At 39.5% G+C, this 27,745-nt stretch overlaps 1 protein-coding gene across 2 annotated transcripts in view; it reads right to left on the reverse strand.

The window, feature by feature from the left end:
- Window positions 1-359: 359 nt before the first annotated feature.
- The window catches only part of pmepa1 (prostate transmembrane protein, androgen induced 1), a 40,852-nt gene continuing 13,466 nt past the window's right edge, over window positions 360-27,745 (reverse strand). The window contains exons 1-5 of one of the 2 annotated variants that reach the window (XM_085407101.1): window positions 13,734-14,024; window positions 11,229-11,383; window positions 8,676-8,729; window positions 8,209-8,564; window positions 360-7,821 (exon numbers count right to left, since the gene is read on the reverse strand). In XM_085407101.1, coding sequence (XP_085263227.1) covers window positions 7,509-7,821; window positions 8,209-8,564; window positions 8,676-8,729; window positions 11,229-11,383; window positions 13,734-13,791 — 936 coding nt within the window. In that variant the 5' untranslated portion in view covers window positions 13,792-14,024 and the 3' untranslated portion in view covers window positions 360-7,508. Of the gene's footprint in view, window positions 7,822-8,208; window positions 8,565-8,675; window positions 8,730-11,228; window positions 11,384-13,733; window positions 14,025-27,745 lie in introns of those variants that run through there. The other variant, XM_085407100.1, reaches the window with a different exon arrangement.

Below are 27,745 nucleotides of genomic sequence, written 5' to 3' on the forward strand. Positions count from 1 at the left end.
CACAAAACCAATCATCCATGTTGCAGAGTACCTTCTGTCAGATCAATGCTTCAGCCTGAATCAAAGTACAGTCAACAGATTTGCTGCATGATGCTATCACATCAGCATGGAACAGGAGCTAATCTAAGGGATGTACCAGCAGCTTTTTGAAATGTGCATACAAACCAAATCTTGTATGTGTACAAAGTGTCTGCGCATGTGTGTGTGTGTCTGTGTGGTGGATGAATGAATGTGTGTCAAAGGCTCCTTTCTTGCAAAAACAAAAAAAGGAAAGCCTCCAACAATTACTAAATACAAAATAAATAAGCAGACGAGACTCGGGTGAATTTATAAAACTTTTTATTTGTTTTTTTAAATCGAAGGCTAACTGAAATGTGTCTGATTCATGTTCTGTGACAACAACAATAAACCATTGTCTTGTGTTTGTAACAGAAAAGAAAATAACAACATAGCAAACCCAGCAACACATAGACCATCCAATATAAATTAAAATAAACTGTCTTAATACACAAATAAGCAGTTATTATCACTGAGAATAAGCAGGCCTCTATATAAGTGCATGAGCCATGCTGTGACAGATAACAGATTGAAGTTAAACCCTCAGCTCCATGTTCATTCTTTTTATGAACCCGGTGCTACGTTTGAGTGATGGGAAACCCAGCATTGCAGAGAACAGATCGGAGTTCCCACATTTTTATCTGACATCTGGTCCTGAGTGAAGATTTCACTCCAAAGCTGCTGATTACTTGTGTGCAGTTTTACTTCCCTGGACACAATCGCAGCATTTTATCATGCTTTTCTAAAACATCTGCACCAGCTGCACGTAGGAATCCTTACCAGAACAAACTGGTCTATTGTACAAGCCCCACAGTTTACATGCTTGCAGGATAAAACTCAAGGACAGGTGGAAGACTTCTACAATAGTCACTGCGGTGTAAGATACAGAGGCTTATTTAAATATGAACACATAACATAACTGCGAACAAGAGTGCTTTTGTATACTTTTTCTTCGACATTGTCAGAGGAAAGGCGCCACACAGCGCTGATTAAAAGAGCAGAGCAAGCAGAGAAAAATGCGATGATACAGAAATATGAAGGGAGAAAATGGTTTGCTTGTATGCCGTCCGCCAGTCTACTTGTGTTACTTAAATCATCCTTTCTTTTAAAACTGATCAAACATGTAGCAAAAACTGGAGGAAAAAAAAAGATTTTTCCCCAAAATCGAAAACAAAAAGTTCAAGCTTGACTGAACGTTTTTTTCTTTACAGTGGTTTCGTCTTTGGAGATGTCTTAAATAATGTCACATATGAATCTGGACTGTGTGGTGTGTGATTCTTTGCAAGCAGTCAGAAATGTTAAAAGCAAATACTGCGTCTCATTAAATTTCTGAAGAAAAGCATTAATTTCAGCTGTTTTTAGTTATAGTTCCAAACATATAGAGCAGCAATAGCAACAGTAATTTGTTTTCACAAATTTAGCTTCTAATGTCGTGATTATAGAAGTCCAGCTTTACCAGGAAAAAGAAAAGGGAAGAGAAGTTGGAATGATAACATAAAAACAATAGAAGCAACCACACAGGATTTGCAGATATCTGCTTTTCCACATGTTATTTGTTTGTAGTATTTTAAGGACTTTTGGTCCATTTTAGCTTAGAAACACTGACTGTTTTTTTTCCCCTCCATTTTTTTTTCTTGGCCTGACTGGGCTTCCATACGTCACGGCTGTAACGTGTTAAGATTTTGTGCTGTCCGAGGTTTTACGTTGAAAGGCAACAGTAAAGGATTTTTTTAAGTGTAAGTCTCCGATCATGCTGGACACCAGAAGGCACACATCTAGACACTGGGTCGAGTAAGGAGACGCAATGATTAGTGGGTTACGAGGACTAGGTGCTTACATGAAGATTTATACTTGGAACTTATAAGTGCGTGATACAAATGTGCTCAAAAAGGTTCCAATAAAAGGGAACTTTAGCTAGCTTTAACATAAGCTCATCTCAAGGGATGTTGATGGGGATCTGTGGCGTCGATCCCCGCACCAATCGCACCGATTTGCTCTTCAGACAGCTGCACACTGACAACTTTAAACTTTAAAAAAGGGCACTTAAAAGCAGAAGTACATTTTCTTGTATTTACACATCCTCCCCAGAAATCTGCAGTTTTTGTGTGTTAGGTAGTTTTACACTCTCGATGTTTACAAATGAAAAAAAAAAACAAACACATTTTTTAATGATATGAACTTTTGAATTGAAGTTAAATCTTTTTGTTCTCAAGTGAATAAACATCATCAGCAACAACAACAACAACAACAACAACAACAACAACAATAAAAAAACTGACATTTAGCACACTACGTTAAAATATGACTAATATCATCAAAAAGGCAAATAGTAGGTGTATTGCAACGATCTTTGCGGTGTCACTACCAAAAACATCTATCTTCATCACCATCATCATCATCACCAACAGCAACAATCTCATCACCATCATCTATTCATCGTCATCATCTGAGACAGTGTGGCCTGGGATGATTGACAGCCCAAACTAGCCACTCACATTTTGCCCGTCTCAGCGCAGGCAGGCACACTTGTACGACATAGCAACAATAACAAACAACGAACGTTTCCAAGGAGACTCAAAGACCGCTGACCCAGCGGCAGCGAGGGCCGGTTCTGAAAGGAGCTCTGTCATTGGACAGCGGCCATCTCTAGGGAACAGGAAGAGCTCGTTCAGACAGGAAGAGGGAGAGGGAGGGGAGAGGCAATCAAGGTGTGTGAAATAAATGTTTTTGCTACCTTGTGTGGTCCGCAATAACAAAAACCTCAGTGTGTGTGCGTGTGTGTTTATTGTGTGTGTGTGTCTGTGTGTGTGTGAGGCGTTTGGTTCTTCGGTGAGTTTGTTTAGTCTGCTCTGTGTGTGCCTTTATGTGTTTAGTTTTTGTCTAGACAGCTGGAGGTCTTTCCCAGGGCAGGTGGGTGTACATTAATTGCACACACGCACGCACACACACACAGTGATCTCCTAACACTTTCAGTATCTCCACGATGGATTAAAGCAACAAAAACTATGTGATCTGAGCATTGATTGGTTTAATATCTCTCTTTTATGTGACTCAAATCGAACTGAATTTTAAAAAGAAACATAAATAAATAGAATTGAGAGTTAAAGAAAAGCTCACAAACACTGGTGAACAAGTACAACTGCATGTAAACACACCAGTCTTTAGATGTAGGCAGCGCTAGGGTATTAGCAGCTGTGTAGAAATGTGTGATCTGTTCTTCCTGTCAGCCTCCAAATGACTTTTCCCTCTTTCTCCTCCTGTCTTATTTTGTATTGTCAGCCAGCCCGGGTTTTCCCCTGAAATAAGAGATTGATTCTACACATTTTTCCAACTTCCTTATACATTTTTTAAGTTCCTATCACTAATATTTGTGGTCAGAGCCTGGCCAGCATTCTCATACCCGCTGCAAGCCCTCTGGTGCAGGAAAGGAAACCATTTAAGGAAACAACTCTGTTCAAAAACAAGTATGAAACAGAAAAATAGTTCAAAGTACCTTAGGACTGAGAACCAGGCTGCTAACCTCATTACAAGATCAAAGATTATTATTATTATTATTACAATAATTTTTTTTTTAAATGAGCCAATCATCTTTCTTTTGGGGCTACAGAGAGCTACAGACTTAAAAGATGATGGGAGGGCGAATCTTTTTTCTCACTTTTTGTCTTTACTTTTTGAGAGGAATTCAGTGTTTTCAGATTTAGTAGTTTGCCGAGTAATGCTACAAGATATTTTGAAGATCTTTCTAACATCATCAAAGACTTTTCTAATCAGTTAGAAGAGTCTTTTCAATCTGTTTTATGATTTGAAATGTTATAGTTTGCTATAGAACACAAGACTGCATCATTGCGATGATAAAATGACAAGAAACAAGACTAGCATAAACACATCCAATCCATCTATCAAGCTGTAAACGTTTAGTTTGTATCCAGCAACTTAAATAAGAATTTACATTAATATCAAATTTACACAGTTTTCTATGGGGATTTTTTGTGAGACACTCATTTTTGAAGTTTTTGGATGTGGAAATGTCACCGTTCTATTTAATGGAATAGAACTGAATGGCATTTACTATGAAGAGCTCAAAGCAGCAAAAATTACATCTGAAATATTCTGCAGCAATGCCTCTTTCAAAAATTGTGAAGCTGTTAATCAAAAAACATCCACCAACATTTTTGTGAGCAGTTTCATGCAGGAAATATCTTCTTCAAACCAAAAGACACCCTCGCACCTGTGCAGCTACCTGATGTTACAGGTCAAATGAGGGACATCCATTCAATCTCCCACCAGCAAGAGCCTTTCATCACACGCACATGGTTGCTTTCTTCTGCACATGGACATTTTTCAAAATTGCGGATCGGTACGAACTAAAGAGTTCCTGCATGAAATGGCTCACTGTAAGGTTTGTGGATTTTTAAATTTTTTATTTTTTGAATAAACAGGTCACAATTTCTGGAAAGAGAAACTGCTGCCGTCTTTTTCACATTTTGGCACTTTAAACACCCCAAGCAGAAATTGCCATTTACTTACATTATATTAAAGAGAACACAGGCATCGCTGTAGCTGATTTCTCCAGAACTGGGCAATTCACACACCAGTTCAACACAATCCAGTTGGATAGGAATGAATACAAAAAAATTGGGAAAATACATAAATTTACCTTTGGGCCAAACTGTCCCTGTAAACAAGGTTTATACTGGGGAACAAGTTCAGCAGATTGAATTCTTTTTATCACGATAGTTGATAGATGCTGCTGTGACTCACCATGGAAGGAAAGTACAGACAAAAAATGAAAGATTCACCATATGAGATTATAAAATGTATTGTTTTAGCCTTCAGACTGTCTCTCAGGAGATTTGGCTACAGTTTGGTTCAGTCCCTGAAGAGGGCGCTGTTGCATAAAGGCTGGACACTAGAGGGCGCTGATTTTGTCTGGATCAAGCAGCAGCTTTAAATACAAAAACTACAAATACTGATCAAGTAGCTCAATCAGCTACCTAATGCAACTCTATTAATTCTGCACTCTTAATGAGATGACACAAGACGGGCTGCTATTAACACTCGTGCCACTTTTCAACACTTCAGTGTGTCTAGTTTCAACAACCAGCCTTGTGCTGCATTCAACACTCAAAGAGTTTGAGTCCAAAGCTTAAAAGAATGAGTTTATAAACAAGAAAATTAAAAAATTTCTCCTAATTATAGAATATATTTGTTAAAGCACATGTTCAGCTGGTTTTATGGAGACCTGTGGAAGGATAGTTGAGGATTTAAAGTCTGTATGTCTTAAAGTTCTTCAATCTCAAAATGATAAATAAAGTTGTTTTTTATTCCAGTAAATGTTAAAAGCTTTGGTCCACAACTCTTTGCATCTCTTTAAAAGCGCATCACTAGTAGTTGGAGAATCTAAATCTGAATCTAAAAACCTAAAAGGTTCTACCGTTGTGTTTAAGCTTTATTGGTTGGTTGGTCGGCGCTGGCTGACAGAAGATTGTTGTCTCTTTCCTGGTGCAATAAAGTGCTCAGAGTGGCCTGCAAGAGAGAAAAACTTATAGAGCAGAGTGTATACATGGGTTGAAAACGTGGGAGAGAATCTATAATTCAAAGGAACCAGAGGTACGTGACCAGAAAATTTTGTCTTTTGGGTGTATGGGTGACCAAAGTGGTGCACAGTCAGTGCATCAGATATTCAGGACCTGCTGGGCGACTGGCTTCCTTCCTGAGTAATACACTACAAGGGGGGTGTCATTGGTTTGTTTTCTCTCTTCTCATCCAATGAATAAAAATATCTGACATTCAAATAAAATAACAGGATTAAAAACTAAGTCTACGACATCCTACTCTAGTTAACATCTATTGTTACATTAGACTGTCTCGATTAGTCCAGACATTTGTTGTGTCTGGTTAACATGAATAAACTCTAATGTGCTTCGCTTGTTTAGTCGAGGTAGTAATAGCCAGCTTTGGGATTGGCTAATGATTCGGCCAATAGGATGAGAGAGAGTTAAGACTTTCTGATTGGACCCACAGGTTGGATGCTGACTTGTGGCTGGCTCGTGGGACTCAGACATTTGCATAAACCAACGATTATTTATTCATTTTTATCAATGGTACAGTAACGGTTAATCCGAGTCCGTTGGGCCAAAGTCAGAACCTCCCCTTACATTTATCATGATAGCAGCTGCTGTGCACCGCTCGGTCTGAGCCTCACTCACCATGTTCTTGCTTCTCTCTTGTTTTTATGCCGCAATAGACAGAGCTCCTTCAAAATAAAAGTCCCAAAAACGTTCCATTGGCGCATACTAAAAAATAGTGCAATTCTTTTCAGCAATTATATAAATAACTTTAAATTCGTGCTTTTCACTCTAGGTTTGCATACATGTGTCTGTATATATGCTCCATGTGTGACGTATATACACGTCAACATGTACGTTGCAAAAGGTGAAAAGTTGGCACCCCAACCGATTACTGATGTTTGTATCTTTTTTTTCTAAAACTAGACAACAAATAAAAAAAAAAAAACACTAAACAAAAGCAACACAAAAAATGTACTCATAGGAATCCATCAAGTATAGAAAAATACCCAAACTTTCCCTACTTTCTGTCTCTTTTCGATCATATTGCGGATTATTCTTTTTTCCGGTGAACAGTCTTGAACTTTGTGCAAGCGTTCTTTAAAAAAACAGAACATACATTTTTTTTAAAAAGGAAAAAAAAGAAACAACCATTTCAGTGGCAACTCCTGCATCGCTTAGGAAATGTAAGGCAGAACTTTTAGCCTTGTGCTACAACTCGCGGAATAAGCGAGTGTGCTAAAATGTCCCAGCGATGTGGCTAAAGCCTGGTGCAGAAGTGGAGTTTTGAATATGGACTAAATGGACAGAAGCAGCGTGGTGGTGGGGGATTATCACATTTAAAAAAAAGAAATCCTACAAATGGAAGAACCAAAAAGATTGTAACATTTCGCCATTTGCTTGGATAGGAATTTTCATGGATGTGTGAATAAGATAAAGAAAAAGTTCAACGGAAAAAACAGACCAAGTAAATATTCATTGTGAAAGGTGATTACGCACATCAGTCTGACAGAAGAGAGATGAGGAGGACTTGTTAAGGGAAAGAATCATCTGCTTCCATCTCATTCCCTTCTAAATCTTCCTCTCTTTTCTGACATCAATGGTTCATCAGAAGACATGAAGTAGGAAGCTGCAGAACAGGATGTGCCAGATGTTCATGCGACTGTGCTCTGCAGGAGCAATGTGGTTCTGGGTTATCTTACCCAGAGAAGCCAGTGGGGAAACTGCAAAACTGACCTGCAACAACTAAAACTAACCAGCTCTTAAACCCTTCAGAGTGGATTTTAACAACTTCGTGACTTTTCATCATTCTCCACTGGTCATTACTCCAGTGGTGAGCAGATGTAATCCCGGTTTTCTCACTGGAAGCAGAGAGCAGCACTGTCACACCTGCTGGGGTTTCTGGGATTTCTCCTTTGTATTCCTTGTGTTCCTGTTGTCCACACTTCCTTGCTGTTGATGCGGAGGTCGGAGCAGGCCTTGTATGAGCGAGGCAGGTGGTGCTTGTGAGGATATCACAGTCCGATTGTTATGGCTGGAGGTTACAGATGTTGGGTGGTAGTAGTGCCCAATCACCTCGCTGTAGGCTGGAGGAGCTCCTTCCACTCGAGAGCCCTGCTTCTGATGCCTGGACAAAGCCTCCTGGGCTTCCAACACACTGATGCCTGAATGGACACTTGGAGGGGGGGCCTGCAGTCTGAGAGCAAAATAAATGAATGAATAAATAACACTGATGAAGACAAGATGATGGCAGATAAAAAATGATTTGTTGTAGGTTTTCAGCTAATCAAATTTCTGCATTTAAAACCTTATAATGCATCATAATTACAGAAAATGAAACATAATTAAACATTAGGCTGTGAAGAGAGGATGTCTAAAGCTCTTAGTCTCTTTCTCCTTTACTGTGCAGTACATCTAGTCACAGTTAGTACAAAGTCGGTACAAAGAACATAAACATTTCTATGACGCCTTTTATAAGCTGGATAAGTCTCTGATAAAAATCCTTAACACAGGAATTAGTCAACACAACGACAAGTGAGTGATCCAAAACACAATAACGGACCACAGACTTGCTCATTGTTACCTGGCCTGCAGACAGGAGTTGGATGGATCGAGAGGGTGGGAGTCGAATACTGTTCGGTTGGGTGGCGCTCTGACCGACTCGCGGTTCAGCTCCATCTGCTGCTCGGGGTCTCTGAGCTGCAGGGTGCAGGGCCCCTGGTACGGCGGGGGCTCCTCTCCATCTGAGAGGGAGATGGTGGGGGGAAGATCGATGAGGCTCTGAGGCAGGTAGGGATAAGTTGGCTGAAAGCGACTCGGGGCGTATGTGTGCTGGAAGCGCTGGGGCTGCAGCGGAGGCTGGGAGTGGCTGTGCTGTACTTCCCGCTGTATATAGGAAGAGCCCCCTCTCTCCGGGGGGTGGGTGTTATACACCTGGTGCTGTGTGAGGAGAGATATTTAATTACTGCTGTGCCTCTAACTAATGTTGGTTTAAATGAATTTTGTACTAAATCAAACTCGAAGACCACCACTGGTTGAAGCAGCACTCACCTCATTTAGACCACTGTTTGTGCCTGTTCCCTCAGAGGACCACAGACTTCCCTCCTGTGTGCAAAAAAGTCAATTTATGTAATTAAATAATAAAAATAATTCTTTAATTTTTTCGCAGTTTGCATCTCTATTAGCAAAGAACAGCAGTAAGCAAAAGAAAATGTGGAGAAGAAGAGCATGAGAATGTCTGCATGGTGTAAACACTCAGTAGGCAGGGAAGCAGGTCTTGTGGTTGGCGCATTAGCCACTAATCTGCTGGCTGACCTCAAACCACATTTAGCACTATTTAAAAGTATAATTTATTCCTCTGATTTGTAATAGTTCAAATTTCAATAAAATTGAGCTGGTTAAGACATAGATACTAGAACGGGAATATACACTGCTGCTAATAATGATTTCAACACCGCTGTGTAATTTTTAGAGATGAGTGGTTGTAACTTCCTGTCATATATTAGTTCTTGTTTTAAACACTGTCACAAAGACTTTCCACTGCGATCGCCTTTCCCCAAACATAGAACATGAGACTTGGTACTGATACACTTCTTATTGTTTGCTCAAACTTTACTGGATGGACGGATGGATGAGTGCGTGTTATTTATTAGAGGACTCTGTTTATATAAACCTGTCTGTGCAAAAGTGTGAAGCTAACTATGATCCCTGCTATTAAAGTATTTTTAAATCTAGGTTATACTGCCTAATATACTGTCTTCTCCAGTAAAACGTTGTACCTTTTACCTGTGTTTGACCTTTTCCTACAGTTAATATATGAGCTGTATTGTGTAATGTATGTGCATAATTTGACACTGTAAGCTTCACATTCAGTTAACAAAGTAAAAAAAATTTCTGTGCTCATTTAAAATCAGCAGCACATATAGTTTGGTACAACATTGCCCAACACAAGTATGACTTAAAACGTTGAAATTAAGAGTGTACATGAATCTATAATGGACTGAACAATACTTTGAGCTCAAGCTGATTTTTAGAGGGTGTCTCGATGCCTTCGGTGTCACCGCTTGTAGTGAGGAGAAGACAAAAGTAGTTCTTTGCTTCTTTAAAAAAAAGTCTGAGAGGAACTTTTCCAACTTTTGTAAAAAAAAAATATACTCTCTCTGGTGACAGTTTTCTTGCCTGCTTGTCTGGCTGCATGTGTGTCACCATGTCTGTTTGCTAATCCAAATTAACTAGGACACTATGACTCCCCTGAGCTTATAAGGAGCTCTATGTGTGTGTGTATGTGCATGTTTGTGCTTCATTCTTTACTCATATTTTAAACTGAAACTGAAGCCACACAGATACACACACAGTGATTCAGTGGAAGGTGATTCAGGCAGCACTAGTGAAGTCATATGTTTGAGGAAGCCTCAGGTGTAAGTCGGTGCGTGTTCTTCAAATAGACATCGGCAAGTCGCCATGGCCCTTAATGAAGAAATGAGTCAGTGCGTTAGCGTTAGCCTGCAGCACAGTTTAATCACTGTGATCACATGCGGCCAGTTGGCACGCCTCTGAAACTGCTTTTATTGTGAAACTGTCTGAAACAGATGCTAACTTCCTCCAGGAAGTCTGTTTATAAAGATGAATGACTGTAACTATAAAAGGTCAGCGTGGTTGAGGGGTTTGTTATATGTTTTATCTATTTGTCTTTATAAATCATTTCGTTCATTTTTCATATATTTCTTTAACTCTCTCTCTCTCTCTTTCTTCCTACATATATCTTGTTCATAACCTTGCAAAGTTGGATAGCTTTACTGGAAAATAAAATTTCACCTGTCGAGACACTAACTTTATTCCATGTCTTAAACAGACTGTGCTATTTTATTTCTTCAATTAATGAATTCATGCATCTTACATAATATCTGCCACCATTTACAACTTTTCATTTTCTGTTTGCTCCACATATTCAAACCGACTTTATCTGTCTCTGACACAGAAACACGTGTATGTTTAAGCTATGTAAAGGCACTATGGAAAAATGAGCGGTGTAGTGATGCAGTAGGTAAGCAAAGTTGTCACTCATCTCACCAATCTGAGCCATGGTCTGAGTAACTCTCATCACTCAGGCGACTCACACATGGACTCTATACTCTGACCGAGCCCTTTGCACTACTTTCAAGCACTTTGTTCTCCAATGTCTGCCTTTCTACTGTTTTGTAAATGTTTCTCCTGCTTGTTATTTATTCCTCCTGTCTTATCATTTATATTTAATTCCTGCACAAAGCACCCATAATTTCATTGTACATGTACAATGACAATAAAGGGCTATTCTATTCTATTCTATTCTATTCTATTCTATAGTCTGGATACAAGTGCACATTTTGGTGTATTGAGGTTGAATAAAATGAATTTCTTTGAAATGAAAGAAAACAGTGAACTACAGGCCTTAAAATACATTTTCTCTTCTTTGCTCGGTGTGTCAGAACTGTGTTACCTTTTTAGCAGCAACATGTATGTAAACCCAACTGAATAAAAAGTCTTGCACACATAATGAATGAGCTACTGTAAGTGCATAGCTTGGGCAACACATCATCATGCAGTCCTGGCATAAGTCTGACTTACGTTGGCCAGTGGCAGGTGTCTCCTGCGTGTAGGGGTGTGCCTGGAGAGAAGGGAGCGTGCTGATAGGCGGTAGTGGTTGAGAAGACAGGTGATGACCACCACCATCACCATCATGACTATTACGATCACCAGAATCTGGACGAACTCCAGCTGGGCTGCAGTGACAGAGAAACAAAGACTGACATAAGTACGAGTCTCAAGAAAGCAGAAAACAGTCCTCTGTGGCTCTTTGTACAATAACCCTGATGATGGTACAGTCACATTAACACTGTTAGGTCAGGCCTTGCAAGGACATGAAAAGTGTATGATGACATCTGCCTATTTTGCATTATATTTGAAGATCTAATATTTCTATTTATTTATTTATTGGAAAATTCAATCATTGTCAGAGACTTTTTAGATGGCCAAAGGCCTCATCCCCTGTATAGTTGCCTCAGATAACATAATCACCATCCTCTTATTACGTTTTAGGGCAATAACAGATCACGGCTCTCTAGTTTCATTCCAAGCAACAAAAAATACACATTTCAAAAGTTCAGGGCTTTCACAGAAACAAAACACTGTTGTACATCCTGATTTAGTTATTCAACTGAAATACTAATGATAATAATAACAAAATAACTCATGGCTGGATTTGAAAAATAGTATTGTCCATTTAATCATTGGGGATGTTGGTAGTTGAGGTCAAACAACATGGAGAGAGCTAAAGTACATAAAACAGTATTGCAACATATACCCAATAATTACTGTGTAAAATATATGAGTTCATCATCTTTTTTGGTTTTTTAGTACTACTTGGAGTGCTTCATCACATTCGTGGTTAAAAATGACTTCAACAAATACAAAAACACACATTTAAAGCAGGCTGGTATAATTGATGTTATTAGAAGAAAAAACAGAGAAAGATATAGTCCTCATGTCAGGTCAGGGTGTTTCACACACACACACACACACACACACACACACACACACACACAGCCAGCCGAGGCACACACACACACACACACACACACACACACACACACACACACACACACACACACACACACACACACACACACACACAGCCAGCCGAGGCCAGGCTGACAGACAGGGCCACCTTTGTTGAGAGACAGCCTGCTTTAAATACCCCTTAACCCTGCTCCACCTCCCCCATCATCAGCACTGCCATTATCCACACACACAGAAACGGAGGCTTTTTTCTCACACTTTGTTTTTGTTTTGTTTTTTTCACAGGGAGCAGGCAGAGGTCAGGGCCAAGTCAGACACAAGAGCATAAAGTAACTAGCAGACAACAAACCAACCCTCCCCCGCACACCCCCTGCCCACACACACTGCATTCTGTTTTTCTCACAGTCCACACCGGTTCTCACAGTCTTGAGTTCCTCTTACCAGTAAACCATCACAGAAGATGAAGAAGTATAGAGTCAGATGACTCCTGTATCGCTGGATTCATTCACGTATTACTTTTTATCACATTTATTTATATTAGCTCACAGGCTACACTGACATATTAAAGCAAAAAAAGAAAGTTTCAGAGATGCGCAGAACTGTTTGATAGAGAAGCAGAGTTTTAAAGAATCAATAGAAGTGAACAGCCAAAGTTAAAACATATACTAGTTTCTGGGAACTAAGCACCAGTTTTTTAACAAAACAAATCGAACATTTTATTTTAACCATGATTAAAAGCATCATTCTTCCCCTTCTGTTAGGCACTTATGCTTAGCACGTATGGTCTATATCAGCGGTCCCCAACCTTTTTTGCGCCACGGACCGGTTTATGCCCGACATTATTTTCACGGACCGGGCTTAAGGTGTGGCGGATAAATACAACAAAATGAAACTAGTACCGGTACCGAAAAAAAAGAAGATTTATTCATAACACACCTGAAAAGACCCAGGAAAACCGAGTTAACGATAAAAACGATAACAAAATAATGCTGAAAACCGATAAAAAACCCTGAAAACCATACATTTCACACCTGAGCCTCAACTATCGCGGCCCGGCACCAAACGACTCACGGACCGGTACTGGTCCGAGGCCCATGGGTTGGGGACCGCTGGTCTATATACACAAGAGGACCCCAAAGAACTTCAGGGAACGTGGTCAGAAGACCACTTAGGACAAACTTCTGTAAGACTTGCAGCTGCAGACTTCCTGGGATTAAAAGGATTTCCACAACAAGATAACCCAAAGTTGGCTGAGATGATGCATTTAAATGCCATTTCACTTGACCAACTGTCCAAATTTCCAAGATTTTTAATATGCAGTGACGCACATAGTAAACCTGCAAACTCCCACATGTAAGAAAAACTTTAATTGACAATTTAGATATATACATATGTAACTATCTACAACTATCTGAAAATATGCTGATTCGCATGCATTTAAAAGGAAAAATGAACTTAAAGACTAAAGCGTGCTTGCTTAAAAATAAATCAGACTCTAGTGCATACAAAGGAATCTGATAACATCCATCTTTTCATCTCAGATAAGAAACTCACCGCACAACTGTGTCTGAACACAGTTGTCATGGTTGTGACTCTGTGATGAAGGTTGCATAGTCTCGTCACTCAACAAGCCTCACAAAAAAAAAGGTTGATTTCCAGAGGACAGATCCCGAAGATCTGCTACTGAGGGAAAAGGAAGAAACCAACGCTAAACCAAAACAACAAAAATAAAAGAAAGTAAAACAAAACTTTCCAAGCTTCATATCCCGTGGATGCTCCAACACCATGTGTGTCCTCACCGGCCGTCACACACACTCTGAGCCTGGAGTAACCTTTGTCTGCAACTTTTTCTCACACACATTCCCACACTGTCCAGACACACACAGGCGCACATATCGAGGAAACAGCTGACCAGACCCTTTCTTCTGCCCTCCCTCGCCACCAAAACCCAATAGCTGTGAACAAAAGGGGTCAGTGTGAGGGAGGAGGGGAGGCAGAGAAAGAGACAGAGGGAGAGGGGAGAGAAAAAGAGGGGGAGTGGTGGGAGCGTCTGGGAGAGGAGACAGATGGGTCAGTGGGATGGAGAGAATAATGATGAGATAGAGAGAGAGACATGGAGAAGGGAGGGGGAGCTGAGTTTGAAGTTTGAACTTCTCTGCTCATTAGGACATTCAAACACTGAGGCAATTAAACTCTTACAAGCAGAATACAATAGTTAGTACTGACTGCTTCATCACTGAAAGGATCGTTGTGGTCTGGTATGGTCTGTCATGGCACGGTATGGTGCGGCAGGGGTCAAGAACAAGAGCGGAGCTTTTTAAATATTATATGAAGAGATCGTGTATGAAATGATTCCCTGCAAATGTTGTAATTCATCCCTCTTTGACTCTCAAATCTATTTTTGCTGGTGTACAGATGCAAAATATGGAAAATTGTGTCACCGTCCATAAATATCCAGACCTAAATTTAGCTGTAAGGCAACACCATCCCTCCAGGACAAAGCCCAATATGTTGTCTCCCACAAAATAACACTTTTATCCAAAATGCTAAGAAAACTAAGCAAAAGGCAAACCATGAGAATATTTAACCTCACACTAATGAAGCCCCTTTTCCCTCATATTACTTGGAAAATGTTATAATAATTTTTTTTTTTAAATTACCAGCCAATGTCAGGGGTTGTGGGGCCTAATTACATAAGTGGATTCAAGTGGATTGGACCCACATGTACAGTCGTGGTTTTTCGGTCCATCACAGAAGATCAGCTACTGTCACGTCTGCATCTTCTCTCTGTCTCTAAGTTCTTTGGGCAGAAACCAGAGCACCTGGATGTAACCCACACATCCACAGGGTGAACTCGGAAAGCCAGGTTGGTCCGAACCCAGGATCGTTCTTGGTATGAGGTGACATTGCTAACCACTGCACTACCATGCAGCCCTGTTACATAACGTCAGAGTTCCTGTTGACGTTGTGAATGCAGAAAAGATGGCTTGGAAGGTTTATAGTTACCAAAGAGGCCACTGTGCTGTGTACGGTATGTTGCGAAGGGAAAGGAAAGGGAGGGAAAGAAAAGTTGTGGGAGTTTAGCACCAGCTGAAAGAACAAGCTGTCAGCAGGCAGTGAGCCCACAGACACGCGCACACACACACACACACACAGTCTGGGTGGCTTCACACAGATGGCGAGACTGGCATCGCTGTATGTTTAAGTGCCTCTCTGTTCCTTTTTTGCCTTTGACAATAACAACAGTTCGCTTTAACAGGCAATGTGACTGTTTACAGATAATAATTTTAGTCTGTTTATGTTTGCTCATGTGGGTGTCTGTGTTCCTTTCCTCCCATGTCTGCTACAGTACGTCCCTTAATTTCTCCCTTTGATATCTTTCCGTCCTTCCTTTCAGTCCTTTTTTTTCTCCTTTCTGTCCGAGGTTTGAACATTTCATGGCAACATTGTTCAAAAATTAAAAGTGGATTTAGCACATAAAGCCATACTGTTGCATTCTGGCACTTACACACCTTTTTTTATGTGCTAATTTAGTTGTTTGCTTCCTACTGGATATCTCAAAACTGGTCATCTTAATATTATATTTATAGCACTTCTATTGACATATTTATAGCTTTGTAGTGACACTAGGCTTGTTTGACTCATTTTGGTAAAAGTACATATATAGCCAAATCTGATGTAAAGTGGGCCCCAACAGCAAAACCCATGCATATTAAATTAACAATATTAATAATAAGAAGTAAACATGTCCACCTTCTCCGTTGCTTTTAGTCTAAATAAGTAAAACCACATTTATTAAACCATTCTTTACAAAACACATGAAGAGCAGACTATAAGTGATAGATTAAAGTAGATCTACAAGTATTTTGGAACTACAGATTTGTTTTTGTTTTTTTTTTTTACTTTTTTACAGTTTAGACAACTTGTAGAGATAAAAAAAAAATACTTTTAAGCTTCCAGATATTTCCACACCCTTGTAATATTTTGGCATCGACACACCAGGGGTTCTGGCCCGTGGACCGAATGTTTGAAAGCTGCATTTACAGGCACAAGTTTGAGCCACTCTGGAGTGCCTTTCGCTGACGTTTTAATGTTTGTTATCCTGTTTCCTTTCGGCTTTTGCAAATTGATGCGTCATCATTCAATAAAAAATTCCTACTATTGCTATAAACACATACTCTGTCAGTTCCCCTGAACACAGAGCTCCCAAAACTGCGAGGCCAGCAGGTCGGCCAGCAGCTCTCCTCCCTTCCCTTTCTTTTCTGCTCTTATTTTGATTCTCTCTTTTCTCTCCAGTGTCAATAATGCTGCGTTTAGCTCACTCCTTCCATTCTGCATGCTAACTGTGTTTTAATCCACTTATGCCGCTCATTTTAAGGTGCATAATTTTGCAGAGAGATTTTATTTTATTTTTTGCAGAATTTAGGGCATGTTTTTCCCCCACCCTGTGGAGATTTAAAATGCGCAGCCATTCCACCTCATTTTCCCCATTCCCTCTTCTTCTCTTTTCTCTCTGTCATCTTATTCTTCATCCTTATTTCTCTTCTCTTTCAATCGCAGAAGCCTTTTTGGTATGCCAAAATTATTTTTAAAGCAAATGTGTTGTGCAGATGCACCACTGAAAAACATCCTTGAGGCTAAAACATGCTCCAGCGAAGATACATAATAACACTGTGTCTGTGGTATGCTACAAAAAGCAGGTTTGTGCAAACCGCAGAGGCTCCAAAATCTCAGCTACATGCTCATATGTGTGCATTCAAAGAGACAAGAAAAGAAATATAAAACAAATAGGCAAACAATGATCAAGCTTTAGTGTATTTGATTTCTTCCTGGCAGACAAAAATGTGCACCGCCGAGTATTTGTGCCAAATGCAAACAGAAAACCGCATTCATGGGTTTATTAAGCCTCAGCCCACGCTGCATTGACAATTGCTAAGGTTATAAGTCAAAGAAATCCCTCTGCCCCAGATAAATTTCAAAAGACACTGCTACCCTTGTTGACTTCATCAAACTCTTTTATTTTTTGTCTTTAAATAATGGACAGTGGACTGTGATCCAAAAGACGACTTCTCTACCCCTAACCTTCATTGTATTTCACACAAATGGAGTCTAAAAAAATCTCTTACTAATTCATTAGCCATCTGGGGTGCAACTGTATTGTGCAAAATAATTTTTATTTAATCCTTGAATAGTTAAGGCGATATTTTCAGCTCACCTGTTTGTTCTAATCTGCAGTTTACTAAAAAAATTGTCACATGTGTGATGGTGATTAAAAATGACTTAAATGGCTCATCCAGTTTCAAATTATCTTCAGTTGACTGACTAATTGAATCAGTGCAGGTGCTTAACCTTCAGCCAGATTAGACAAGCAACCAAAATAACTGAGAGGATTCATTTATGACCCCTTATCTTTTATGCAGGAATATTTTTTCTAATGACGCCATTTGAGTTTATCATAGCTGCCGTCTTTCCTTAATCTATGACAGATGCCTTCTAATATATAATTGTATTGTGTAATTGTTTTAATCATTTTAATGCAATAAAAGCATCTCCAACTCGTCTCCATTAGTTGTTTTGCTGTTATTTGCCTCAAGGCTTCTGCAGCAGCACGTCTTGCTATTCTAGGCCTATTAGCTATGCTTCATTGCAACATTGTAGCGATCAGACACTGAAAATTAGTGCACGATTTTAAAACGTGCATATATTTTCAAAGTGATAAAAAACTGAAAAGTTGAAGAAGTCAAAGTTTGACTTTATGACTGAACTTAAAACAGTTGAGAGTTACATTTCATTTTTTGTTTTTATGAATTTGATTATGCCAAAAAGAATTTGCAGCATATTAAAGATAATCTCAGAAAAAGATGGTTTGTGTAAAAACTGATCATCAAAATAAAAGCCTGACATCTCTCATTTCATCCTGAGTCTGATTGCACAGCTTACATCAGCTCAGAGACTAAACAGAAAGTCTGTGGTGCTTTCTGGTTTATCAGGACTGAAACAAAAAAAATGGTGTCAGGTTGAATTATGCAGGATTTACAGTGTTGCACTAAAATTCAGCATATTTTCTTTTTGAAAGATCAAGGTTCAGACCTGTGTCTTCCCAGTGCCTTATCTTCAAGGAAGAACAATTCTAAATAGCCGTTTGAAGTTCCTTTAATTTTCCTTGTGCAATGCTAAAGAAACATTTTCACTTCTCAGAATTGTTGCATGAGAGAGATTGCTGATCGCTTCCCTCCCTCTGTGGTGTTGTCTAGACAGGAGGAGGCCGTAAGCCTGGCAGGCAGGCAGACACTCCATGGTTAATCTAAAGCAATTAGCTCATTTGTCATCCGCTGCCTGCTCTCAGTCTATCTGCCTCCTTCTCCTCCTCCTCCTGCATTCAACTAAAGGTCACAAGCGGTCATTGCCGAGTCAGATGGCTCTGAGAGTGCAGACAGAGAGCGAGAGTGGGGAGGGCAGGAGAATTGAGGGAGGGGTGGTAGGAGAAAGGAAGACAGGGAGGAAGAAAATATGGTGGGAAGGAAGGAGGGAGTGGAAGGGAAGAAGTTGAAGAGTGCAAAGCAGGGAATGTGAAGGGAGGCAGAAAAGAAGGCAGGACATGAAATATATTAGCAAAGGAGATGGAAAATATGAGGTTGAAAAGCTTAAAAAGGGAGGAAGGAAGGCAACCAGAAAAGAAAATGTAAAAAAAAAATCAATGATGAAAAGAGTAGAAAGGGAGAAAGGGAAGAAGAGAGAGAGAAGAGCTCGCTAATTCCTCCCCCCTTTCTCAGTCCTCAGATGACTTGACAGTCTGGGTAGTCAGAAATAGCACAGACAGCTGTGTGTGTGTGTGTGTATGTGTGTGTGTGTGTGAGAGAGAGAGTGTTTGTGCAAGCTCCTATATGTGTGTGAGTGTGAGAGGCAGAGTTATAGGTCATAGGTTCACACAATTTTGCCTGCCAATTTCCATGAGAAAGGCTATAGGGGGCAATGGGTGGTGGTATATGTGTGTGTGTGTGTGTGTGTGTGTGTGTGTGTGTGTGTGTGTGTGTGTGTGTGTGTGTGTGTGTGTAAGGGAGGTTTGCACAAACACCCACACATACATACAAGAAAGACACACAAAATGATACACACTGTCTCTTCCCATTGACTTTGGAAGTCATAGTCATGGTGCAGCCAACAAGTGTGGGAACTTTGGTCCATAAAACTCCCACTGCTTGATTCAACAGTGGGAAAATAGAGACAGAAATGTGTGTGTGTGTGTGTGTGTGTGTGTGTGTGTGTGTGTGTGTGTGTGTGTGTGAGTGTGTGCATGTTTGAAGGGGTAAGTTATCATCCTTCCTCATCTTTCTCTAACCGTCATCCCATTTCTGATTCTCATCTTTCATTAGTCTTTGCTCTGAAAAAGGAAACTTCTCTCTCATCACGTCTTGTTTGGGACGACACGCAGTCATGTGTTACTTAAACCGAGCACACACACACCCACACACACAGACTTTAATGAGAGCAGGAACATTAGCTAAGGACCTCTGCTGCAGTGTAAAGTACAGGAATTTGACAGTTGATGTATTGAAATACTAGACAGTAAAGTTGTCAATAGACTCACCGACTGAAGCATTTTAAAGCCCAAAAGTGTGACGATTGCGAGTGTAACAGATGATTAACAAAATGTAAAACCAGAACTGTAACTTTACATGATCCACTTGCACAGTGTGTAATTTTACATTACCCAAAGCCTACTTTGCAAATGAGGACCAGATCCTGCTGGCTAGGGCATTGTTTTAGATGGTGGAAGAAACCGGAGCTCCCAGAGAAATACGTGCAAGTACGGAGAGAAGGTGCAAATGAGTGAAAGGCCCTGCCCGGGTTTGAACCCAGGAAGAAGTTAGAGGTAACAGCAAGCAAAATGTGCTGACATATGTACCTGAATCCATCTCAAATGGAGATTCTTTCCCTGTAAAAACAAAAAAAATGAATGCATGCAAATCAGTACAGAGGTTAACTATGTCAAACCACTGTACTGTAATAATAATAATAAAACAAATACCGATATCACAGTCTATATATCAAATTTTAAAACTAAATGGATAAGGGAAAAAAACAAAACAGCCATCACTGCCATTGTGATAAAGAGCATTATTTCACCACGTAAGTAACCACCTTATCTAAATGTTCAGTGCAGACATTTTACAACAAGACAAAATAAAGTAGAACTGGAGGATATGTAATAGGTGTAAGAACTGGGTGTATGGAATAGATGAGTGCTGGAGTGGAAGAAGGACAGAGAAGCATTAGTCTAAATTTAGAGTGTTAATCCAGGGAACTCCCATGTTAAATTGCAAGTCCCATCTGGAACGCTAGCTATGCTAACTCTAGCAGAGAGTAGGTCACTGACTCTGAGTAAACTAAATATCCTGACCATGAAACACATAAAGCATGCTGCCAGCTCTCACCAATACAATACAGGTGCTGTGACCTTTGACACTTTGACCTTCAGACTTTAATGACCTTTCAGAGTCCACCCTAATAACACATTTGACTCAGTTTTTTTTAAATACGAATGATAAAATACAAAAGTCTTTGTTTTTTAACAAGAACCAATGACAACTTTAATAAAACTGAATAATAATAATAAGGATTATTATTAGAAAAAAGTAAATGTGTTTGGATAGCATTAAAAGCTATAGTACTGAAACGTCTCATTGAGCAGGTCGCACTAATCAGTAAGTTTGGTGCTTTCATGTTTTATGCTGTTTTCACCTAAAACAATTGCAACACAGCTGATTAAAGTTCTACGAGTTCACAGCTTTTTGAGGTTTCTTGTAAAAATACTGGAAGAAGAATTACTTTCGTGACAGGTGGTGAATATACTGAGCTACAGTACTGTACATTAGCTTACTTACATTTTATTTAAAAAAAATGCAATTTCAATACCACTAATGCATTTTTGTAATTGTAAATAATTTGCTTTTTGGCTTGACTTTGTTTTACTCTCTGTGATATGTATGCGTATGTCTGTTTTCTGAAGTTGGCCATGTTTTGAAGTTGCTATTAAAAAGATATAACCATGCTGTTTGTTTGACTAGCTCTCATCAGCATGTGGGCGGTATTTATTATAGTTGTCTTGTGTTTGGCATCTGTTGTCCAAAGGTTTTACAGAAATAACTAATTTTTTATCTTTAATTCTGTTATAGCAATTGCACTGTTTTCACCAAAATTATTACAGTAAAAAATGTAAAACTGTATAAAAGACATTATCCTGACCACACAGTTACAGTTATGTTTCTGCATGTCTTAAGAATATTTGTTTTTTCTGGTTTGCAGGAGTCTGGGTGAGCTGTGGGATGATAAAGGAAATGAATAAAAATTAAATAGAATCCCTGCTGTGCTGACATCAGAAACATCAGCGAAATGGAAACAAGGCACAGACAAACGCAAACAACACACCTCATACTGTACTGGACACGCAAAGCCATCAATGTTAACAATGGAAAAAGTGACAGTATGTAAAGTCCAACAAGGAGACCGGAAATCATTCACTCAGTGTTCTCACACACACACACACACACACACACACACACACACACACACACTGCTCCTCTGTGTACTAGCTGACCTGCAGAGCATTCTGTCTGAAACATATGAAAATCAAACCTCATTATCAGCTGCTTGTCTGGCTCTGTGTTTGTGTGTGCGCGCGCGAGTGTATGTGTGTGTTGCTCATTATAATTCTAGCCAGAAGGAGCTAGACTACCCCTGTCGTCTCGCACCCCCGCACACGCAGACGCGCACGCACACAGATAGACCTTCGTTCACAAACACACACGGTGTTCATTTGAATGAGAAAGAGACAAGAAAGTCACGGGGCAGGTCACATTCGCGTGTGTGTGTTTATAATGGACCTGATCCAAAGTGACACTAGACATAATAATAATCATTAGCAGCGTGCAATCAGTGGCTGCGCGCACACAGACACACATTTACAGGTCATCAGGTTAGCTAACAAAGTTACTGGTTCAATTCCTTCTGTCAGCAGTGGCAAATTTTTGCCAAAGTGCCCTTTAGCAGTACTATTACAGCAAAATTACACCAACCTTTACTGTTATATTGTTACATTTACTTTTGTGCATGACTAGTCTTTTCTGTATTCTACATCTACAAGCTTACATGGATAAAATAATTATTGTCCCTCATTCATTTTTTAAAAATTCAGCGCTCCTCTTTTCTTTGTAGCTGTGCACTTTTTGACCTTCTTTAAAAAAATCAGTTACTGGTTCAACTCTATTTCAAATAACTGAAAATCAGCCTTTGATCAACAAAATCTTTCTAGTGGGAATTAAAAAGTTGAAACACACTTTGCATGGATAAACCTGCAGAGGGCTCATTAATGGTTGGATCATTAATGATTGCCTACAGGTGCCTTTTTCTCCACATTGCTAATGGTCTCTTGCCAGGCCCACTTCACGTCAGGACAGCTCTCCCTCACTCTCCACATCTGTGCCGAGCCACAGGCCTCACTTGGACCCACAGTCTGGGCCCAGCTTTCAACATGATAACCCAGTGTTCCCACCACGTCCCCTGTTAATGAATGTGTGTGTTTGTAAAGCCAATAGTTAAATAATCACGATTTCATTTTAGTATACACAATTATTATTTCTGTCATAAAAGAACAGTACGGATATCATGCATATTATAACTGGCATACACTAGGGGCTGAGCGCCAAGGATCAGTTTTCAATATGATATTATTACATTAGGTTGTTTACAGTAACACATCACAGTACAGTGACACCCCTCTCTTCACTTTACCCTCATTCATTTTATACGCTCCACCATAAGGAGTCTTTAAGTGACCTAAGACTGGCAGGGTAGCCCGTTTAGATCTCCTGAATGCTTTAATAAAAATGTTAAGTATTTGGCACCAGTGTGTTGATAACTTATCACAAGAGGACGTGATTCAATATGAAAATGTGCCAGTGCACGATATTTCTTTCATAGCTCCAGCTAATGACTCTTCTGAGATTATTTCTGCTTATTAACCAAATATTTGTTCTATAAAACATTAGAAAAAGAATCGCTGTCACATTTTCCTAGACTCCAGACAGCATTGTCAAATGTCTAGCGGTGTCTGATTAACAGTTTGAAGAATAAAGAAATTCCGTTAATGTAAAAACTGGCACAGATCTGTCAAATGTTTCATGTTATTGGCCAGAAATGACTTCAATTATCCAAACAGTCGTTGATTAATTTCCTGTTGTTTGATTTAAATTAATGTTAATAATGAATTTCAATGTCACGATTTAATGCATTAAGTAATAATAATAGATTGCATTTATATAGCGTTTTTCGGGACCCCTCAAAGCACTTTACAATTCCACTATTCATTCACTCTCACATTCACACACTGGTGGAGGCAGCTACAGTTGTAGCCACAGCTGTCCTGGGGCAGACTGACAGAAGCAAGGCTGCCATATCGCGCCATCGGCCCTTCTGGCCAACACCAGTAGGCGGCAGGTGAAGTGTCTTGCCCAAGGACACAACGACCGAGACTGTCCGAGCCGGGTCTGGAACCGGCAACCTTCCAATTACAAGACGAACACCCAACTCTCTACTCTAAGTAGTATTAAGATGCATCCTGTATACATGGATTGGGGAAATTGGGCTGATTTTTTTTTAAAATTTTGATGAGATGTTACTGATTTTTTCCAGCTACTATTAGTTTAATCTTAGTCGGTCACTTTAGTGAGCAAGAATTTGTAAGTGTGCTAAGTCACTAAATGGGTTTCTAACATCTAAGACATTTTGAGCTACGTCCAAAAGCTGAAAGAAACCAAAAGTTTGCTTTTATCTGACAAAACAGTTATAAATTATTTTACTTGCGTATCCTCAATAGAGAACTGTTTTAAGCCATGCTCCAAAAACTTGTTAAAAATGACTCATAGCATTAAATGTATCACAATAGCCCACTAATAGTGAATTTTTATGCATTTAGAAGAATATAAAAGAAATAATACTGAGAAAAATTAGTGGTGTTTCAGTGATAAAGGGTCACTAAGGAGGTATGAATTTAGTGTAATAAATATTCAAGGACAAACCTGTTGTGTTCTGCAGGTGTGTGTGCCTAAGATAAGCTAAAAGCAGTTATAGAGGTAATGAGTTTGCGATCAAGCCTGCAAAACGAGGCAAATATGTGTATGTGTGTGTGTGTGTGTGAGCCAGGCATTCGTCTCCAGCTGCCAAATCAAAACTCGCTCAGCCAGTCCTTTCATGCACACACACACACACGCGCACACACACACCTGGCTAGACAAAACAATGTCTGTCTGACCCTGTGTGCGTTTTTGTGTGTCTGCATGGGAAAATCAATTCCACATTAATAAACAATGGTTAATGAATTAAAAGCACTTCTGTCTGCGGCTACAGTGAGTGTGTGCGGAACACAAGCAAACACTGAGAACGATGTTAATGATTTACTGTGCACGAAAATCTGTTGTGCTCAGACTGGATGCCATGTGATTCAAGTACCAATCCCCACTAAAAGCTCTACTATTAAATATTTTGATATCAGTGATGAATTGGATGACTAAACATAATCTAAAATAGATCACTTGTATTGATGAATTCACAAATTTTACAGCTCTTTCTTTTAAAGACTTGCTAGGAAGCTGTGTTCATAATTAATCTCTTTTAAAAACGACACACCTGTTACGCAGTTACAAGTTACACACTAACAGCTAAGAGGTGGAGGCCAAACAAAGACTCGAAATAAGGAGTAGGTTTGCTCAGAAGGCTCTTAATTCTAACTTTCATTATATATTTTTTTCTCAATAATGAACAATTTTACTATTGTAGGGTCTACCTTACAATAAAAAGCGCCTTGAGGCGACTGTTGTTGTGATTTGGCGCTTTACTCATTTATCTGCTCAGGATCATAGCGACGAAGTCCAAATTCCAAACATATTTGGTTTGCTTTTAGAATTTAAAAAACATAATAAGCAAACGCTGTCATTTCACAAGCAGCAACCTGTTGAAGTTTAAGGTTTCACGATCTATGCTTCAAGAATAAGTCATTTGGAAAAGTTGTACTATTTTCCTTAGTATCTTCTAAGACTTTTTTGTGGTTTTGAAGTGCAACCAGACTATTTGTGGTTGTATTAAAAACCAGAAAGCCTATCCTAACACACATTTTGCTAATTTTCTTAAGTTAGTAGCAATTCCCCTCCCAGGCAGTCGCTCCTTTTATTTCATTGAAGAATTGTAACAGATGCCAATACCTATGATGATGGTGGAATAATAATGTAAATGCTACATTTGATGATCTCTGTTTACATTAACATGCTCCATTAAGGAAATACTGAACCATTTGATGACTAAACACATTCTTACCCTCCCTTGACCAACACCGCCACCCTCACTCTCTTTATAAACTGCAATCCAACAATAGCAACAAGTGAACACCTGAATGCTTCCTTTATTATTCAGGTGCCGTTGAGCAAGAAACCGAAGCCTCACCTGCCTCACGAGAGCTGATTAGAGGTGAGTCTTTAAGAAAGAAAGTGCACTCTCAGAGCCCGGTGGCTAAAACGTTCAAAAACACCTGGCTCTGAGAGGGCACTTTCTTTCTTAAAGACTCACCTCTAATCAGCTCATGTCCTTTCTTTATCCTCCACATGAATCAACACGCCTTTGCTTTTGTGCCTTTGCGTGTGTGTATGTGTCTGTGTGCTAGAGATGAGATAACCTCTAGTTTAGACAAAACAATTTTCTGCAGAAACCCAAACAGCATGACTGCAACAAAGCTGAAACAAAGAACTGCATGGAAAGTATAAAAAGGAAAGAATGAGCAGGAGCGGGGGGTGGGGGGGAATAAAGGGTGAAAATATTTTACCGTCTGAATATTTTGTGGTAGACATGTAGAACTCTAACGTTTATTGCAAAAGACATCTGGCAAAAACCCAACATACACGTGGAAATCTGTCTGCGAGAGAGCAATGATATTTTCCCTGTACTTACAGCCGACAGTGTTTTAATGCTGTTGATGTTTCTCCGTATCATCAGGGTCAGAAATGTTTACCATAAGAGGGTGTGTGTTGTGAAAGCTTAATGGATGGATGGCAAACAAGCTGGGAAACTGGCTCCATGCCTCCAGAGCACAAAATGATATGGGCCTCACATTAAGCTGTGCATGCCAGCTGGCAAAGTCTACCGTCTCCTCACTGAGGAAGGTGTGGGAAGCTAGTGGACACAATGTGAGCAGCGATCGTGTTTCTGATGTAGCCAAGAATCTGTCAGTGCAGGTGTGATGGGAATTGTTTGTCTTTTTTAAAGAAACTAGCTATTTCAAAGTTTGTCTCCTGTAAGAAGACTCCTTCCATACTGTGGTGCATTTAGGAGACAAAAAAAAAAAACAACTTCTAAGAAGTTCCTTAAACCTTTCAAGTTGAATTTTCACTTCAACTGACTCCAAAAGGTCTTGTGGACTTTGTGTGGGGTAGCCAAATACAAATTTAAGTCTGATGCCATGGAGCGGCTGGACACTGAGTCATGGCTAAAAATAGTAAAAAGAACAAACCTTCATCAGACATGTACATCCGATGAAGGCAACATGTTGTTTTCTTTTAAATTTCCTGTTTTCTCATTCCTACCCATCATCATCAAGTCTTGTGGTCCCCATGCTTACATGAAGAGCACAATCAAGGCCATCACAAAGACTTTAATGGACTAAAATTTGGTATGTTTACGTAAAACAAAAACAGCTGTCAGGCTGAGACACCACAGATGCTGGAAGCTCCGTTCACAGATTTTTCTGCCACTTGTGGGCAGCAGAACTATCTAAGTCCTTCCAAAAGCAAGTCTTAAAACTCGACAGCCATCTCAACAGCTCATCTCGATAGCATTCGAAGTAGTATTATTACCTTTATTGTTGCCGAGACATAAAAACTGCAAATACAGAAACATGAAACAGTCAAATATTTGCTAAATCTGACCAAAAATAAAATTTCAAAAAGCTTTCTTCTTCTGCTGAAAAATTCTCCTACAGCGTTTTCATCTTATATAGTTTTGAAGAATCTATATAATGCAATGCCATTATCATAATATTTTATCAGAAATAAACACTGAGCAGAAATTTGGAGAAACATTAGGCAGAGTCTTCATGTTAATGTGCAGGTCTGCGCGCCCTTATACAAATAGCATTAAGTGAAAATTAGTGCTGCAAAGGAGCCTGAAATTTGTTTTACATTGAACTCTTTTGCAAAGTGGTGAAATTTTTGAGATGGGCCAGTGCCACCCTATGTGACCCCCTGAACACACCCTTGATCATAGGATGTTAGCAAACCATTGCACCGTTATTTGCATCATTATTTATTTGGGGATATGTTTGTGTTCGAAATTCACTTTTTCCTCTGCTTGTTTTTTTACAGTTTAAACATTAAATATTTAAATGCATTGAAATGCACTCTGTGAAGTCTCCAGCCATTTAAAGCTCTTTTTCTTTCTGCAGTCTGTAGTAGTGCAGACATAGCTATAAAAAACTGACTGAAGAGCACTGAGGCTGCTTGTTTGTTTGACCAACAGTAAGTTTA

Source organism: Rhamphochromis longiceps, linkage group LG5 (assembly GCF_057381845.1).
Source record: "Rhamphochromis longiceps isolate RC_006_pf linkage group LG5, R_longiceps_female_GT1.1, whole genome shotgun sequence".
Lineage (NCBI taxonomy): Eukaryota > Metazoa > Chordata > Actinopteri > Cichliformes > Cichlidae > Rhamphochromis > Rhamphochromis longiceps.